Source organism: Cyprinodon variegatus, unplaced genomic scaffold, assembly GCF_000732505.1.
Source record: "Cyprinodon variegatus isolate N-32 unplaced genomic scaffold, C_variegatus-1.0 Scaffold98, whole genome shotgun sequence".
NCBI classification, from domain to species: Eukaryota; Metazoa; Chordata; class Actinopteri; order Cyprinodontiformes; family Cyprinodontidae; genus Cyprinodon; species Cyprinodon variegatus.
This window is the reverse complement of record NW_015150551.1, coordinates 1,043,941-1,063,259: the sequence shown is the minus strand read 5'-3', so window position 1 is coordinate 1,063,259 and position 19,319 is coordinate 1,043,941. Positions and strand designations below refer to the sequence as shown.

At 37.1% G+C, this 19,319-nt stretch overlaps 2 protein-coding genes and 1 long non-coding RNA gene across 4 annotated transcripts; all 3 read right to left on the bottom strand.

The window, feature by feature from the left end:
- Positions 1–1,924: 1,924 nt before the first annotated feature.
- On the bottom strand, positions 1,925–10,819 carry LOC107084336 (acetylcholinesterase collagenic tail peptide-like). The gene is made up of 15 exons (XM_015374131.1): positions 10,772–10,819; positions 10,615–10,692; positions 10,472–10,498; positions 8,524–8,595; positions 8,366–8,428; positions 8,263–8,289; positions 7,818–7,862; positions 7,591–7,626; positions 6,900–6,980; positions 6,686–6,782; positions 6,448–6,590; positions 6,219–6,353; positions 4,348–4,459; positions 3,859–3,961; positions 1,925–3,237 (listed from the first exon to the last, which is right to left on the bottom strand). The coding sequence occupies exons 1-15, from the start codon at positions 10,817–10,819 to the stop codon at positions 3,168–3,170; spliced, it is 1,137 nt and encodes a 378-aa protein (XP_015229617.1). The 3' UTR covers positions 1,925–3,167.
- A 431-nt stretch (positions 10,820–11,250) lies between these two features.
- On the bottom strand, positions 11,251–12,564 carry LOC107084351. Its single transcript, XR_001481222.1, has 4 exons — positions 12,292–12,564; positions 11,677–11,797; positions 11,478–11,611; positions 11,251–11,383 (listed from the first exon to the last, which is right to left on the bottom strand). It is a non-coding gene; the product is annotated as an uncharacterized LOC107084351 (long non-coding RNA).
- Positions 12,565–16,271: 3,707 nt separating this feature from the next.
- On the bottom strand, positions 16,272–18,981 carry LOC107084350 (cytochrome c iso-1/iso-2). 2 transcript variants are annotated; one of them, XM_015374151.1, is made up of 3 exons: positions 18,789–18,981; positions 18,366–18,543; positions 16,274–16,916 (listed from the first exon to the last, which is right to left on the bottom strand). In XM_015374151.1, the coding sequence occupies exons 2-3, from the start codon at positions 18,532–18,534 to the stop codon at positions 16,771–16,773; spliced, it is 315 nt and encodes a 104-aa protein (XP_015229637.1). In that variant the 5' UTR covers positions 18,535–18,543; positions 18,789–18,981; the 3' UTR covers positions 16,274–16,770. The 2 variants fall into 2 exon arrangements, with proteins under 2 accessions (XP_015229638.1, XP_015229637.1); XM_015374152.1 differs by lacking the exon at positions 18,789–18,981 and having other exon boundaries at positions 16,272–16,916; positions 18,366–18,542.
- Positions 18,982–19,319: the final 338 nt, after the last annotated feature.

Here is a 19,319-nt window from a genome sequence, read left to right as displayed (position 1 = left end):
GTTTTACACCAAACTGTTTGCTCAGTGCCAAAATAATGAAAATGTGAATTTACTACACTGTTGGATATGCTTTAAGTTTATTCCAAATTCAGAAGATTACTACATAGTTGAAGAAATGCTGGTAAAGCGCAGATTACAAAATCATTGCTTTCTAAGCTTCTAAAGGAAATTCCAGAGGTGGTTGCTTTGGGGGCCAATCTGCTGAAAGGATTTCAGCTGTAAGAAGAAAAAAGCAATCCCCAGACAGTTCATAAAAAGAATGTAAAATTAGCAATATTTTTGTGGTACGGATTGGTTCCCTAAACTCATGCTCTGTGTTGACAATACAGATTCTCAAAATAAAAAACAACAGTGCATCTGTTTCTCATTAAAATGATGCCAAATACAGAACTCCTCTACTGATGAAGCACCTTTATTTCTGTATCCACTTATGTTGGCCATGAGTTAATTGATTAAAGTTGTTTTTTCTCCAGAATATATCAGAATTTCGTTTTAGAGATTGTACATCAGTACATCTCTGCAGTACATGTGCAATAATCCAAGTCAACTACTGTGTAGTCTTTCCTCAGCTCTGTACTGTGTAGATATTTTTATATCTAAAGGAAACATATTCCAGGAAATTACAACTTTTCTTATGCTCTTTTGTACTATATACACTATTTTTATATTGTCTGTTGTATTTTTTTTTCTTATCTTTAATGGCATCTTGATTTTAACTCTGCCCTTTATACTCTATATAAGCCCCAGGAACCATAATTCCCCTGAAGGAGTAATCCCAAGGGATAAATAAAGTTGAGTCTAAGTCTTTAAGTCTAATTGATAAACTTTTAACATTTTTCTTAATGCTTGGTTCTCACGGCAAGATCATTTTGCCAATGCTGGACTTGATCAACTCCTGACAGACTTAAGGAAGCCTTAATTATTGTGATGGCTCTATAGATAATCTTGTGAGATAAACCAGCTGTGAGTGTAAAAATAAAATTTAGTATGCTCAGGGACATTTAACATGTTGGGTTGTGTTACCCTAGTATGTGGTACTGTATGTTACCGGATCATGAACCAGGGGCCCATTTTATCAACCAAGATAAGGGATTAAGTCAGGATTTTCCAGGTATCCCGGTCCAGTTGAGACTAAACTTGGTTACATGAAAGCAGTAGCATAAGTTACCAGGGTGATTTATTCTGTTCAGCTAACCAGGTTTACTAAATCCATCATATCGACTCAGTCAGTGGTGAGTTTTGTCAGGTATTATGTTACTTTATCTACATGTTGGATACAGTCATGTACTTTAATCATTTAACATTGTAATGGTAGCTTTCATCATTATTAAATTTCTCATTTTATATGTGGATATTTTTACTGTTCGATGTGTTTTTTGTAGACTGCTGCTGGTTTAAGTTTATCCCTAATGCATTCAGTAGACTATTTTGTTTTGAAGAAACTGCCATTTTTGAATTATTTCTGACCATTACCACTTTTATGAGGATGACATCATCTACCTGTGCAGACTGCTGGGTTTCAGCCATACCTTTATGGTTACACAGATGATCTGTTTGGGCTTAATTATTCTGCTCATGGTATGTTCCTCTATGCAATAGAAAATGCTGTCAATCTTAGCAAAGACAGGATTTGCTGCACCATCAGAACTGTATTTAATGGCATTAAAAAGACAAATGGACACTAGTTTGGAAAAGGTAGATTTTTTTTTTATTATTTAGGATTCCCTAATGTTATTAGTAAGCTACAATTATTCCAAAAAAAAAAAAACGTAAATGTTGTAAAAAGGAAATAAAAATAATTTCTACTATTTAATAAAGTTTTTCACATTCAGTTATTTCTATGAATCATTCAGTCTGCAGTACCCTGCATGGAGGTCTGACACACTGTACAATAGAGGAACTGAATGCTCAGACAGAAATGTAATATAAATCTAAAAACCATGAGAAACACATGCGTTACCGTATTGGTTTCCATTGTTCATTTTTAGGTTATTTGTTATTTTGAGAAGCAGTTACACCTTTAATAATGACATTCTCAGTCAAGAGAAGTGATTAGGGAATTTAGGCTGTTTAGTTGATCTGCTTTTGTTTATTGAATTAATTAATCTGTGATCCACCTCAAGAAAACTGCAGACCCTTGGCTTGATTACTCACACCTGGCTTGAGGCAGCTGCACCTGTGGAGCTTGGCTTGGCCTTTGGAACGAATGGAGCCAGGATGCACTGATCAGGCTAGAGGTCGAGTTCTGCTTTATCTCTTATGCTGGAATTTTTTTATTCAACTTTTGTGAAATAGGACCCAGGTAAAAGAAACTAATTTACAAGAAACTCTTTCATGGATAACAAGGGTTTCATGGATATTTAAAAGATAATTTAGTATACAAGCTGCAAGACTCTTTTCCTTGATCGGCTGCTTTCCTGCACAAGCCCCACCCACACCCCTTCATCTGATTTTCATATGAAGACCAACTTTTTACTGATATTACTTTATTAAATATACACTTATGCATTCATACCTCATGCTGCTTCAATAACCACATGTTATTTGCATTTTTTTTGCAGTAAGACATTCATGTTTTCTGTCGGATTATTTGCAACTTCTTTGCTAGAGGGATATTTTTTGGTGACAGCATTTAACAGATAAAGCAGTCTATTGTGCACTTATATACATATATGCATGCAAAACCAACATTGCGCATCATTAATACATATTTTGTCATACATTGCACAGGAGTAAGGTCCCTCATCAGATGCCTTGGGTTTTCATAATTTAAATACATTGCAACATTTTTTTAAAAAGTGTTGTATGAAGGAGCACATAGCTTATTTCTGCATTAACAGTCTGCAAGTCTTAAACAGTGTATTTAACATGATCCAGTCATTGCATCGTTCAAAGGTTTCCACCTTTTCTGATGTTTCTCTAACAGTGCTGCAGCCAAGGGAGCTGTTCTCTGAGGCACGTTCAGGACTAAACCTCAGTGGGACAGGAGAGGGAACTGCAGGGGATGTAAAAAAACAAAAACACTAACTTCCATGACGTCTCATGGCTTAGAGCAGACACAACTTTGCTTCAGTGCAGTCTTTCAGTGCACCCCTTTTTTTCAAAGTTTTGATACTTCAGATAAAATCTGAATAACAATTTTTTGCGTTCTGAGAGGCCTTCTGTATTCAGGTGAAGTACTTGCAGCCAGTAGAATCAATGAAGCACGACTCAGTGCACTGAAGCTGCCCAAAGGACCTGCAGAAGCACAGAAAAGAGTTGCAAATCAAATTTCCTGTTTAAAGCAACGCACATGTAAAGCAGGGAGATAACAGCTTAAAAAACACAAAGTTCTGCTCAAAATATAGAAAACATTTTTCCACTTTTGCATTTTAGCTTAGTTATATGTTTTATGTAGTTTTTTATTCGAATTAATTATCATTATCTCACACTTCTCTATTGGTGATGTATAAAGATATTTTTACTTCTATCCTCATATTACTTTTTGGTCTTTGTCCAGCCTTTTTTGTCAAAGTTCCAGCTGCTTTAAACTTAAATTATTGCTCTGACTGTAAATATATACAAGCTTAGCTGATTAGATCTTTTATTATAATTATTTCTCAACCTGCTCCTTATCTAGCTCTATTCATAATGCCACTAACTTTAAATAGCCTCTATGTCCTTACAAACTAAACCAAAAAAAAAAAAAAAAAAAAGATCCCTACAGTATAGGTGTCTTTTTTTCCTTCAATTCATGATTGTAGAATGGGAAAATCAAAATACAAAAAATTGATACCCATAAAAAAAAAGATTAACTGATAAATGACCACATATAAAAAAACACACATTGGTGTGTTGCTAAATAATCAGTTAACATACCCAGGAAGATAGGATTTGCAGGTCTGATAACCAAAATCCTTTCCATCACACTCTTCTATTCCCTCATGTCGGTATCCATCTCCACAGTAAGCCCACTTACAGTCTGCAGGGGGTGTGAGAAAGCAACAGAGTGAGAGAAAGAGGATGTTACTCATTTATTTGGCACACTAACCAGCCTTCAGTGATGCCAGCACAGCATTTTCCTTCTAATTTAATTGGATAGAAGCAGAAGCATAGTGAGGGGTTGGCAGGAAAATAGAAGGGTCAGGGATTAATAAAAGATCAAAGGAGATCTTTTAGAGAGTAGACTGTGCCACATGAGCTCAGCATCCAATGACATGCTGTGGTTTTGCTTTGATACATGTTTCTAATCTATCAACAGCAAAGCCTAGGCTGCTCTATAGTAAGAGATTTATTTTGCATTGTATTCATAAAAAACAGAAATAAATAGGTTTGTGAACAAGAAAAAAGCTGATGCATTTAACTCACTGAGACAAGCATCAGTGACGATCTGGTTCCCATCATCGCACTCCTCCCCATGCTGGACCTGAACCTTCCCATCCCCACATACACCAACTCTCTCTGGGATGGTCTCGGTAGACTGGAATTGCTGAAACGGCTGAAAATATATATATTTTTTACACATAATTGAATGTATAGTGTTTTTGAAAACATACAACTCCTCATACCGGTAGTTTTACAACTTTTAGAAAGTTGCATCCACAACATTTTATGTATTTTATTAAAATATTAGGTGCAAGACCAATAGAAAACAGTATTACATTTCTTTGAAGCAGAAGGAAAAGTAAATGTTGGTTTCAGACATTTTCACAAATAAGGATGTGATGAATTTGTATTTTGCTCCCTTTAGACTTAGACTTCCTTTATTGTTATTGCACAAAGAAAAACACAAGGTGAATCTTGACAACAAAATTTCGATTACTTGGCTACCAGCATAACAGAGCTAAGACCTTATTCCTGCACAATAAATATGTTTTCTATGAGTAAGAGCTAGCTATATACAGGGTAAAGCATATATATATATACATATATATTGCACTGAGTTATTGAAAAGGTAACATCAATAAATAAATATTGAGTTATCGAATATTGCACTGAGTTATTGAAACAAAACATTAAATTGAAGACAAAACTAAACTAAGGTGATGGTGAGATGGAGCCTCATGAAGCATTGAACCATTTGGGCTTCAACAATCCCCAGAGTTCAAGGAGCTTAAGGTGAACATGTCGCCACCTATTGGTGGAAATCATGACTACAGTTGGTATTATAATTTGTGATTTTTCTTTTGCAATTGTTTTTCTTGTTTTTTTCCCATTTAAATTCCTTTGAAATTGTTCCTAATTGTTCTGTAAAATAAAATATTTTGTAGGTGTTTTGTGTGTAAAATCAGAAAAATCTTTTAAGGTACACTGTTTTCTGTCCTTTTAGTGACATAAGCTCAGGTAGACACTGAAAGTGCTTGTGCATATTGGGCAGTGATGGGCAACATGAAAGGTGTTAGTCATTTTGATTAAAAAAGAATAGTTTTTCTAAAGTTTTTGGTTTTAATCTGGTTGGAAGTTATGTGTCCAACCAATCTTTTGTTGAAACCAACTAATCTAATTTTGTATTTTTTTTTTTTTTACCCAATCTATATTAGTAAAAGGGCAAACCAATACAAATTGGTCACATTGGCCAAAATACTGGTCAAGCGTAGCAACTTTCAGAAACTAATCCAGGTCTTGAACCAACATGACTTGGACTGAAAGGAAAAGACTTACAGCAGATGCCATTTGCAATAATGAAAGCAATAATACTAATCATACAACTGAAACCAGTAGCTTGGTCAAATTCTGGTGATTATATTGTTTAATCTAACGAAAATTGTTTAACTAACTGGAGTGGTTGTTTTTCCAGCCAATCTATTCTTAGATTATATCCAAACTCTATCCAATTGACCTCAACTCTCCTACAAAGTCCCACATCTTGACTGAACCCTGAGGCTGTTCAGAAGCATGTCGAAGTTCGTGGGCAAGCTGAACCACTTCCCAAAGCGGTCGAGTGGTACGGCTGTAGTGAAGTTTCAGACGTCACAGATTTTGGTCCCTAAATGAAGCAAGCCTCAATATGCATTTCGCAGAAACGCCCCCTACTCTACCTGACACATGCTTCAAAGCTTTGGCTCATCTTAAACATCACTAGATATTAGCCTAAAAACCTAATCCCTATGCTAAAACATGGTGTTGGCAGCATCTTGCTGTGGGACATTTTTCCTCTGCAGGCTCAGGTGAACTGGTCAGTTGGTGGGAAGATAGTTGGAGACAAACATAGTGTGGCACTGCACACTATGCTGATATACATTGAATGTAATTACCTGTATTGGACTCCAGCCATCTTTATCCTTAAAATATAGCATCCTCTTATCTTTTCTTAACACAATTGCATTTTCTACATGAAGGCGGCCCATCTCCTCTTCATTGTTCACCACAAATATCTACATAAAGAGCACAGAGGACTCTCAGAAAGGTTGTGAGCATACAAGGGATACAGGTAAGTTCAGTTTGCATCGTCAGCATCTAAAATCTTACTGCAGTGAGTTTATTGCCGGTACGTCGCTGTGTGTAGTAGTTGCCGAAGGGGGCATTATTTGTTCCGACTGCGGAATCACAGTTGCAGCGACCTGGTGGTCCTGGCAGGCCCTTCTCCCCTTTCTCCCCCACCAGATAGAGACCTGGGAAGAGATGAGGATGGATTAAGCACACAGGGGATATAATATGTTACGGCAGACATGGAAACAAAGGTCTGTGCATGAACTGGTTTCAACACCTGAGGCTGGAGGTCCAGGGGGCCCAGGGAGACCATTGGGACCTTGAGGACCTGGGGGCCCCATGACTCCAGGGGCTCCTGAATGGCCCTTCATACCCTGCAAAAGAAGCAACAGAGAAACGCACACAGAATAATTTTCGTATAGATTTATTTTTATTGTTCTTTTAAGTCCAATCAATGTCCGCTCCACACAAACACTAAAACTTCTGTTTACCTGTTTGCCTCTTTTCCCTGGTCTTCCAGCTGGTCCTCTCTTCCCTGAAACACCAGGCTCTCCCTTTGGGCCCACCTCACCCTAAGAGAAGGGAAAAGCTTTCAGATTTCTGCCACATTTTTTATAGAAAAAGACACTTAGACACTTAGATGGGTATGAGGTATTGCAGTCTAACAAAAAGAAGCAAAACAACCCCCATCCCAAATGGGTGGACCCCTGTTCCAGTTTGCATGTTTTCAAAACAAAAACAAGCCTTTGTTGGGCTACTGTATAAAACCACGAACTCAACGCTATTCCTGACATTTTGAATTTAAAAAGCTTCCTGGATGGGAAGCAAACGTCTTCAAACTTGGAAACCAAGTCCAGTGGATTGTTTTTTAAAAAATTTTTTTACAATACAGAGGTTTACTAATAATTTGACAGATATTGATGTCTAATCCCTGGTAAAAAAGGGAATTACAAAACCACAGAAAGAAATAAGTCCTCAAATAAAATAAAAGGACAGAAACTGTGGAGGGAAACATCATTTGGACAACTGGATATGAATATTTTTCCAACTTCTTATTGACTCTTTCTATTCTTATGCAGACCTGCAAAATACTGGAATCACATTCCAACTTTTTAGACTGTATAGGAACCCTGAAACAGCATTGAAATCTAGCTATAATCTTTTTAAGCGTTTATCCTTTACCTTCTGTCCAAGCATCCCTGGCAAACCAATTGAACCCTGAAAAAAGGAAAATGATTCAAAGGCGAGCAGAAAAAAAAATACATTAAAATAAAATTTTGTAATCAAAACAAAACACATTTTATAATAGCATTTTCAATAAACCATTGTGAATCACACATTCAAACCCAACTTTGAATTGGAAATAACTTTCTACATGATTTCAGAAACTGCTATTTAAAGAAACAAACCTTATCTCCTTTTGGTCCCACTGGGCCACGGTCCCCACGGTCTCCCTTGTTAAAAGAATTACACAAAAATATACGTAATTAATCACTGAAATCCATGAGTGAGATTTCAAATTCTTTGACTTTTTAAATTTCTAGTTCTGATATCATTAAGCAGCTTTTAACGGAAAAGTAAATGATGTTATTTTGAGATTAAAAACGTTCCTTTCTATGAAGTAAGCAGTTGGGTTGATTGACATAGAGAAACAATTCCTCCAAACAAATATTAGTTTGAGACTCATACGAAAATTACTGGTTTTAGAAAATAACACTGATTCTATTTTAGTACATAAATGCAAATAAGTAGGTTTGATAGCTCTAGGAATCCCTTGTGTGGTGAGATTTTATCCTTTCTTTACACAGCTCAACTTCTTATGAAAACAAATACAGTTTGGCAGAAAAACATTACCTTGTCACCTTTGTAACCAGGTAAACCCTGAAAGGAAAAGCAGGAAAGTTATGGTCTACATTTAGTGTTTGACTGTTTCATTGATGAAAAGATCAGAAACTACCTTTGTTCCTGGTGGACCTCGCAGCCCTGGTAAACCCATGAGTCCTGGCTCTCCCTTTTCTCCCTTATAAGAAATAATAATCAATGACTTCCAAGATAAAGCTATGTATGGCAAAGATTTTGGGGTATACTACCTGGAGGAGAGGTCATGACACTTACTTTGGGCCCTTGGGGACCAGGAAATCCTGGAAGTCCTGGTTTCCCTGGAGAACCTGGAGCGCCAGGGCGGCCCTGCAGAAAAACACATGTTGGTGCCATAAAAAAAAAAAAAAAAAACCTAATACATTTTCTGGATCCTCATACCCAAACTTTTTTGAAAAAAACATATAACAGAGAATGACCTTGCAATCATAAAATGCATACCACCCAGACTTCCCACCAAATAAACTGGACACCAGGTTTAAGCACTGGACATCCAAAGGAATCACTGCTGTGTGCACAATTATGGACAACAAAAAAATCTGAAATGATTTTGAAACACTCAAGAGAAAATACTCAAATAGGATTTTTACCGATATTTACAAATAAGAAATTTTGTTGATTTAAAAATTTGGCCAATTACTGACAAAAATAGAAACCTAATGATTTTTTTTTATTAATGCCTATAAATCAAAAATTAAGGGGAAAATTGTTTCACTTATCTATAAAAACCTAATTGATCTAAAAAATTCAAACATACATATCAAAGCAAGATGGGAAAGAGACGGCAATTTGACAATAACAGAGGAGGAATGGGCAATAATGTGGAGATACCATCTACAATGGCAAGAATTTGGATCTGGTTAGATTTTATATCACATCTGCTCAAAAATGCCACTACAATAGAAATCCCCCCACATGTTGGAGGAGATGTAGAAATCAAAGCTTAAAACATTATCATGTCTTCTGGAACTGCCCAAGTATAAAAGATTACTGGAAAGTGATAAATAATGCATTAAAAGATATTTTCAAACAAAATGTTCCTTTGGAGATCAAGCTTATGTATTTTGCTATAATTCCTCAAGAAGCCTCAAAAAGAAATAAATATTTAATGACTATTTTATTAACAGCAAGTAAAAAAACATTACCAAAAAAATTGTTATCACAGGACAAACTAACTTTAGATGACTGGATCTTCATAACATTCAACACATATATATATATATATATAAAAAAAAAAAAAAACAGCCTCTTTATCACGAGACTGAAAAATTATATCAGTGGTGGCAGATTTGGGTAGACTATGTAAAACCTAAAAGATCTGATTTCAATTTTAGAGACCAAACTTAATTAAATCTCAACAATCCACTCTCTTAATATGTTAAATTGAATTAATTAAATTTTTTCCATTGTTGATTCCTTTTTAGTTTTTTGTTCTTGTTCTCTTTTTATTTCTTTATTTCTTCATTATAATCCTTCTCAGGGAAGTGAAATCACTGCTTGTTCATATTATTTTAAATGTTGGAGTTAACCCTGTGAAGTAGAGGCCTATGTCTATGTAAATGATACTTTCCTGGGAATCAATAAAGATAAAAACTACATTTCCTTATATAGGTATTCATACCCCTTATTTTTTTCCACATCACTACTTTCAGTATTACATCCAAAATGCCTACATCCAGCATACTGTAACACACTGTGGCAGCATCATATGGCAAACACTAAAACTGGCCTCTGAAGCATCCTCATATCATCTTTACACCTGAACTACATTCCAAAGCTGCAGCCGTGCTTTTATTCAGCAGTCTGTGATTAAAGCTGCAGCATCCAGAGGCACTGTGTGATTTATCATGAGGAGCAAAAGCACTCAGGGAGATTAAAATGCACAAGCAGAGCCCTGATGGAGGGGCTTCATCAGCAAGACTTGGGTTTAGTCCTGAAGGCGAATGGGACGAGGCCAAGGAAAGCTGAGGAGAAAGAGCAAACGAGCAGCACTAGGATAATGGGAAATCAAGCTTTACCACTAAGACTAATGTTGCATGACCCATTTAGCAACAAAAGGAGAATTCAGAGAGTATTGATAAAAACTCAGATCATAGAGAAAAAAAACTTGGAAGAGACATTACAGGTATAGAGGGGTATAGAGGAACACTGGAGATAGGACATATGTAGGAGAGAAGATGCCCACCCTTTGCCCTGGACGTCCAATGTCTCCCTTGAAAAAAAAAAATGGAAGGAGAACAGATGAATGTTAGAGCACTTGTGAATGCAAGGACAAATTCCTTTAGCAGATAAATGAATTAGGGACATTAATTCTCAAAAAGCACACACCTTTCTCCCTTTTGGCCCCCTTAAACCCAGCAATCCAATTTCACCCTGAAAAATGACACAAGCATTTTTATCCTGCTGCTATGACCTGTATTGAACGCAATGCATTTGCAGCAAGATCAATGCTAACAAGGTCATCTGAATTTCTTTCTGTCTTTACCTGCTTAACAATATATTCCCAGCTACTGCCTAAAATGTCTGCAGCCATCCAACAGAACATGATTTAATCAGACTAAAAGGCTAATATACATAGCTTTGCAAAACTATTTACACCCTTTGACCCTTTTTCATATTTTTCCTGACTAGAACCACAAGTATTGGTTAGTTGCTGAAGAAAAGCTTCCCCTCCAATAAAATCCCATAATAGACTCCAGTCGCTATTCTGACACCTGAAAGATTAGGGTTAAAATTATGGTAAACCACTGAAACTGCATGTGTGGATCAAAGTGTTTGGGTCACCTGGGACCCAAATGGATGTTGGCCAACATGTGTGGTGGGAAACCAACACTGCACATCGTGCTGAATGTATCACCATAGTGATAAGACATGGTGGTGGAAGCATCATGCTATGGGACTGCATTCTCTTTACAGATATGAGTTCTACAGATATTAATACATGTAATATGAAGTGATTCCTTACCGGATGACCTTGTGGTCCTGGAGGACCAGGAGGCCCTGGTGAACATGTTGGAGTGACGGGCTGTTTCTTATCCAACACTTCGCCTCCAAAAACGTTTGTTTGCAATAAGCTTAGCGTTTCATCCATTTCACCCTTCACATGAACAGAGGAAGAAAACAGAAAAGTTTTCAGTAAATGGCCCATGGTGGAAGTGCAAGTACAGGCCGCTTGCTGCATGGAAACTTACAGGTGTGCCTCTCTTCCAAAGCCGAGGGGGAGGAGGAAATAGCGGAGGTGGAGGAGGTGACATAAGACAACAGGGATCAAACCTCAATGCCTCATCCAAGAACCTGAAGGCTGGGAGGAGGCTCCTCTGCTTTGCTGAATAGAAACACTCATGTGAAATTCTTTAAGATTACAGTATGTGGCTGCTGCTGATACCTTACCTGGATGAGGGGGGAGGATGCTGTCCAGGTAGGAGTGACGGGATATGGTCCATGCAGGAGAGAGAAGAATGGGAAGGGATAACACAATTTTCATCAGCTCCATGCTGCTTGGTTACTGTTCCTGAAAGGAGCACAACACAACAAGCTAAATCTGCAGTCCCCTGGCAGCTGTCACTTTTCCTATTCCTCCCCTCAGAGGCTCTCAACGCCTCAGGGCCCCCACTAACCCCCTCACCCTCTATAGGCTGTCTCTGCTCTATAAACCTGTTGAAGCCCCTCTCTGCAGCAGATGCAGCAACCGCTGTAATTCCAGCCGTGCACACACTCCCACTGTGCCAGAATTAGACTGGGGATGGGGTGGGGGGATCTCACTCACATACTCTTATAGTAACACACACACACACACAAGGCATGTCAACTGTAGTAATTTGGCCACGGGTTCATTCACACAGTGTCAAAGTGCGCTCCTATTTCATCCTAGTGGATCTGTGCAGGTTATTGAGGGATGGGATTTGCGTGGAAGACCATCAATTGATGTTAATCTAAATGATCATACTCTGTATAAACGGAACACATCCAGGGAATGAATTGGAATGAGTAAAGCTTCTCTCCTACCTTCTGATTGTATCTGATTGTGTCGCTCCTGTGCAGACCCAGACACCGGCCAACATTCACCGTGCGTAATCTGGAAGATTGATCAATTGGATCCTCCTTGCAGACCTCTTCCTCCTTTCCTCTCTGGTCAATACCACAATTCTTAAATTCCGATTTTTTTTTTTTTATGCTTTGCCCCCCCTCCTCCAGTGATCACCCAGTGGAAACCACAGAGCAGCTGGCAGCTCGGTCCCACAGGTCCACTCGATCCTGCCGATCATCCGGATCGACTTTAAATCCACTGGGATGGATCTGACATCCTGCGCACTGGCCTGGCGCGATTTGCTGCCGGATTAAATGTGTTTTATTGCTACAATGGCGCCCTCTGCTGACCATTTTAGAACAATAAATCATCTGTTTTAGAGAAAAATTGAGGAAATAAGTGAACAGATTAGAAAAGCCCTTATGAAATGTCTATATGAGGTCATTTAAAGGAACTGGAAGTTCATGAATATATTATTTCTAAAATTACATAAAAATATTTATATATTTCAAAGTTATGAGATACACTTTAACAATGAAAGACAACATGAGAAAATAAGTCAAGTAAATCATATTGTAGGATTTTTAAAGAACTTATTTGTAAATTATTAAGGAAAATAAGCATTTGTTCAACCACAAATAAACAAGATGTCTGGTTTTTATATATCCTCAAAGAGTTTCTCTGTCTTCCACTCATTACCTGTTTTAACAGCACCTAACCACAGCTAAGACCAAAGAGCTGCACGAGGTTTGAAAGGGTGCATCTACAGTAAGCAAGCAGGTTGGTGTGAATAAATACACTGTGGGAAAAACTGGAAGAAAATGGAAGATATTCAAAACCATTGATTGGTATCTCAAACCAAAACCTTTCATCAGGGCACTGAAGATGGCTTGGTGTTCCAGCCTGACAATGATTTCAAACAGTTTTGGCAATGAAGAAGGTGCTCCATAAAAAAACAAAACATTTCAAGGTCCTGTAGTGGACCCTATAAACAATCTGTGGAGGAAGTTGAAAGTGTGTGTTTTCCAGTGATGGTCCCAAAAATCACTGAGCTAAAAGTGTTCATCATGATGGAACTGGGTTAAAATACCAGCAAATAAAGCAAATTAAATTACAAATTATTGAGTAGAATTTTGGTTAATTAACAAATGTATTCCAACAACACCTGAAATCTTATAATGCGATTGCCTGGATTTCATTCTCAGTTTGGCTCTCATAGTCATTGCGTACCTATCAGGAAAAATGCAGACCTTACTTTCTTCTCTGACTATGACAAAAGCCTTTCTTTGTTTACATGTGCACATAATCCTCAAAATAACTGTATTTGAACTGATTGTCAATTTTAAGCATTTTCACTTAATCACTACAATAGAAAAACGAAGCTGAATTCTTCTCATGCATTTTGAATAAGAAGGATGGTTCTGTATGTGGAAATACAAAACAACGATGCTATGGAAACAATTCTCTTCTACAAAAAAAGATGTGGTTAAATTAAATATTTTTAACATATTCCCATTAAAGATCAAATTCAAGAGTATGATGTAAAAAGGAGGCTTAACAGTGGATAATACAAAAAAAACAACAACAACAACAAAAAAACACTTAAATATAGTTCTGTGACCTCTTCCTGTTTTCTTTTATAATCTCAGTTACTTCTGAAAAAACGTCTGTCTAGACAGCAGGTTTGGTTAAGCTTTGTTTCCTAAACTGAAAGGGAAGAGCAAGTCCATAAATAAGACAAATCATCCCCACACAAAGATCTAGTCTAGAAAAACTCAACCCTACATGATAAAATAGATCCACAATTCAGCTTAGGAAAGGCTAACACATTCTATTCATGCAAAATAAATAAACATATGATGAATACTATAAGTGAGTAAAAAAAAAAAAGTGAAATGCAGACAACAAATACTGTAAGAGAAGGGTAAACATGATTCTCAATTAGCAGTTGAACCTGTAGACTACTTTCTGAAATATCCACAAGCAGGCAATTTGAGTCATGTTCTTTGAAAACCATCAGATGTAGAAAGAAAAATTAGCATCATGGTGAGTCAGCAGTTTTTGAAAATTTTGACATCCAACAAATCTAAAAGCAATTCAGAAACAAAGCCTTAGACTATCAGCAAAAGAGAAAGCATTTATGTGTGTAGAAAAACTGTAAAAAAAAAAAAAAAGAAAGCTGACTCCCTGGTTTAATACAGAGCTGCACACTTTGAAGCAAAACGCTAGGAAATTGGAGAGAAAATGGCCCTCTACATTCCTAAAGGAATCCTATCTAGTCTGCAAAAACAGTTTACTTTTGTATAACATGACCCTTCATAAAGCAAGAACAGCATATTTCTCCTCATTAATAAGGAGAATAAGAATGATCCTAGATATCTTTTCAATACAGTTGCCCAACTCACCCAGAGCCATAGCTCTGTTGAACCGTCCATCCCACAAGCCATATGATTTATTGGGATTCTTTACAAAAAGATTTATTCTATTAAAAATAAGTTAATTGGCACCACTCTGAATATCATTTGTTCTCTGGAAGGTGAGGCAGCATCTGAGGTAGCTATAGAATCTTTGGACTGTTTTTGTCTAGTGGAACTTTCAGAGTTGGCAAAGCTGTTGTCTTCATCTAAGCCTGTCAGCTCTACGCCTGCCGAAGACACAGACATCCATCCCCGTGAACACTGGGACGTAACTCAATGGTAGGGTAAATTATTCTTATTTTTTATTTCAACCGTTGTGTATATTAGCTGTGACATATGAATCTAGTTGCTATGACTGAAAAAATTTGATTGACAGATGATCTTTGATATATGACTGGCCAAATTTAGGTGTACAAGCTGACGTATAACTAAGTAGTCTGCATAAGATAACGAAACCCCCCCCCCACACACACACACAGATTTTAAGACAGGATTCTTTTAGAAATAGAAATGTTCTGATAATTTATATACTTATATACATGTTTAAGCCAGAAGGATTTTACATTTAAATAAGACTTCTGTATGACTTTAAGAGTCCCATATCTCTAGAACTGTTATACCTAGAAGACTGAAATTCTCTGCAGTTGTTGTTGACATAATGCAGAATAAATGTAAAATAATGATGCATGCCTATTCTAAAGCATGTCTTTGTTACTGCTATTCAAAAAAGACCTATTATTTTCCAAAAGAAAAAAAAAAAAAAAACTTGTGTCACGTTTGAACTCAGGCAGTCTAGGCTGTGTCTTAGTCACACGGTTTATATTTTCAAAAACTAGAAGATGTTAGCTTTCAAATGATGTATCACACCTGTAATTTCAGCTTACAGTTCATTAGTTATACTGTATGCTTTTCCCTTTTGGATATGTAAAAAGGCAAGTTACTTAAATCTTAAAAGGGAGTTTTCCTCTCCAGTGTTGCTACAAGCATGCTTGGTATGAGGGAATGCTGAAGAGTCAATGAGTCTGACTGTATGATCTGGTTAAATTGTCACTGTAAAGGGCCTTAAGATGACATGTGTTGTGCATTAATGCTTTTCAGATCAATCACTATCAACACAAAAAAGTATATGTAAAACATGCTATGAAATCTCTGAATACTTCTCCTTTTTTCTAAAATGCATTTTTTTTTTCTCATTTTCTCTCTCCTAGCATTTTGATCAAGTTAGACTTATCCCCCCCCCAAAATCAATGCTCCTAAAACTATCCTGTTAATATTTTGTCTCCCTCTAGTGATCAGTTATGGTAAAGACTGGAAGGAGGTGACACTTATTTAAAGTGTATTCTAAATAATGTTTGGGAAATAGGAACGGTTGACCTTTTTAACCTTGTGTGAAAATCTATGTAAATTAGGAAGAAACCACTAGAAGGTGTTGTCCTTTTTATACTGTTAATGGAATTTAAAAGGCCTTTCCACAGAACAATTAAAGCTAATTTAATTCAAAATCCCCTGAAGATATTAAAAATGAATACCAGATACGACACAAAGAAATTTTATTTAGCAAATCCCACTTTATAAAACATCCCTTAAAGAAATTGAATAAAGTCACAGAGCTTAATGTTATTCAAACTTTTTGCTCTCAAAAGATAATGAGTTGAGTTGAATAAATGCGTTCCCATTTAATAATGGGCTGAAATAAATCAAACAACAGAAGGAAAATAAAAACAATCCTGAAAAAAAGCCTGTCTAGTGAGATGAAATGAGTTAGAGTTCACAGACAGAAAAAAATAAATATACACAATTAAATAAACAATAGGGTAGCAAAAGTATTTCTATGTGCATAGAGTGGGTAATACCACAAAGTCCAAGTAGTAAACAGCAGTCTGCACAGAGTGCATTTTGGATGCGAAAATGAGTTAGTTTTTCGGACCTCAACAAAAATAAGAACCCTAAAATAAAAGAAAAACACATGTCAAACTCATAAAAGCTTGTTCTAATCCCCGTCAGTGTAGTTTTTGGTGTACAGTCCAAAGAATCAGTACATCAAGAGGTTGAATCCTTTAAGTAGGCAATAAGATCTGCTCTTTCCTTTTTCTTTCTGATGCCAGCGAAGATCATCTTGGTACCTGGAATGTACTTCTTTGGGTTTTCAAGGTAGACATTCAAAGTGTCCTCACTCCATATGATACCTACAAACCAAGCAAAAAAAAAAACAACACAAAATTAGAACAATTAAAACACTCATGGGTTATAGATGTTTTCAGGAAGAACTGCTCGTGTATGTCTGTCAGTGAGATGGATTTATTTCTATGGTTTTAGGACATACAGTAGCCAAGAGAGTCAGAGAGGAAAATTCCTACTGTCGTCTGCTTGATCAGACATGCTGTTCACACTTTACGTACAGGAAACATGCTCCTTTTAATGGCAGAGTGAAAAAAAACCAGATATTCTTGTTGAAGGGAAAGTTGTTTATGCCAGCATGGTCAATTTGTTTGCATGTAGACATATGAGACAAAAAAGCATTAAAAATAATTAAAAAGCGTAATGGGGGGAGTGGCGACCTATTGGTTAGGGCATAGAGCTTGGAATCCTGAGATTCTGAGTTTGAGCCCCACTCCAACAGACTGTCACTCTGGGTCTCTGAGCAAGACCCTTAATCCCACACTGCTCCCTGAGTGCCGAACAATGGCAGCCCACTGCTCCCCAAGGGGATGGGTTAAATGCAGACATAAATTTCTCCAATGTGAGATCAATAAAGTTCAATTCAAGTGGCTACATCTGAAATGTAGAGTCTATTACTTGCTGAAGTATTTATACCCTATTAAGTATTTTCACATTTTGCCACATTGCAACTAAAAATTTTCTTATCTGCAATTATTTCTGCCAGCTTTGTGAGGCATGACTCATTTTATATGCAAAAATGAGACAAATATTTATAGAGTGCATTAGCATTAGCTGATCTTTTTAGCAAATCGTTCTTCCTAAACTTGTGGAGCAGCTCCCCCAAAGTTACCATGGGCCTGTTTTTGCTGCCTTCTTGATCGATGCTCCAAAACTTTCAGTTCTATGGACGATCATGTCTCGGTAGTTTGTAATGTTTTCCTTTGTACCCTTTTCAATTTCTAGACAACAGCTGGAGATGCACTCTTAGATTTTTAAACCTGAGCTTTATGTTGTAGTCTTTGAACTACTTTGAAATAAAGCGCCTAAAGAACAGCCAAATGTATGCTGAAGATTGAATGAGTTTATTTCATAGTTAGGAAGAATTAAGTGGGTTTGTCTAACAAGATTTAATTTGAAGTTATCAGAGAGGGCAGGCGTGAATAATCCATAATAGTTTGTGGACTATTTTTTTGTAAAAAAATAAAAGTGATATTTATCACTATTGCGAAAAAAATAAAAGGTATGAAGGAAGTGTGACTTCCATAGATGGTGGTGATTTTTTATTTCAAGACTGTAATCAGGAACAGGCATACATTAAAGCAGATTTATTTTGTTTATATAATATATTAACTCTAGAGATGACATCCCATTCCTGAAAGTTAAAAAAGGAACACATCCAGGTTTTGTCAGTTGTAGCCATGAACATGTTGTCTGTTATCCGGTCACAGCTTTATTGTTGTATTTCGGATACATACCTTTTTCAATGTTAGCCTGAGTGTAGGAGTATCCTGGTGCCTGCCCCGTCTTCCGTCCAAACAGCCCCCAGAGATTTGGCCCCACCTTATGGCGCCCTCCTTCCTCCACACTGTGGCACTGGGAGCACTTCTGGACAAACACCTTCTTCCCTTTCTGGATGTCCCCCATGGCTGGCAGCTAGGTAGGGGAGGAAAGGAAAGGAAAGCAGGAGACACAATCAGCCACATTATGGCAAAGAAATGTCTGAAGGGGAGCGGAAAACTACCAGTTACACAAACTCCTTGGCACCTTAAACTTCCTTTGTTTGTGGATAGATGAAATTTAGCTCAGTTCATATATTAAACGAACAAAAACAAAAGCCTCTGATTAAAAGTGAACAACACAGCAAGCAACAGAAAAGGCAAAAGAGAGGCGAATCCTACCGTCAGATTGGAATGTGATTAAAACTGCTCTTAGATGTCGTCTTTCCTTCTCTGGTTCACACACTTCTTCCCTTTTGATTTCCAGCTAACCAGAAGGTTCCAGATGCTTTGATAAAAAAAACTACTTGAATCTTAAAGCATATGAGGTTAAGTCTCACATAATGGGGGTGTGGTTAGGTCTGGTTGAATAAGCTGTGAATTATAGGTCCCACCCATCCTGAAATACAGGTGGGGTGTGTTTGCCATGTATGTTACTCACATGTTTGAAATGTTTTGTTCCACTGCTTATTACTGAACAGTGAGTCATTGCCTCTCCTTTCCTCGAACTTTGAGCACAAAAAGTAGATTTACGGGAGTAACATCAACTCTGAATGTTTCATTTGTTATCAAGGACAAGATTTCTGATGTAAGCTTATGGAAAACCTAAGAACAGAATGGAGAAGTTTGATAATCCTCGTGGTAAATGGAAGTGAATCTGTGTCGTGTTTCAGTTCTAAGTCTAAGTGCAATTTGGCTTTAGAAGTGATGCTG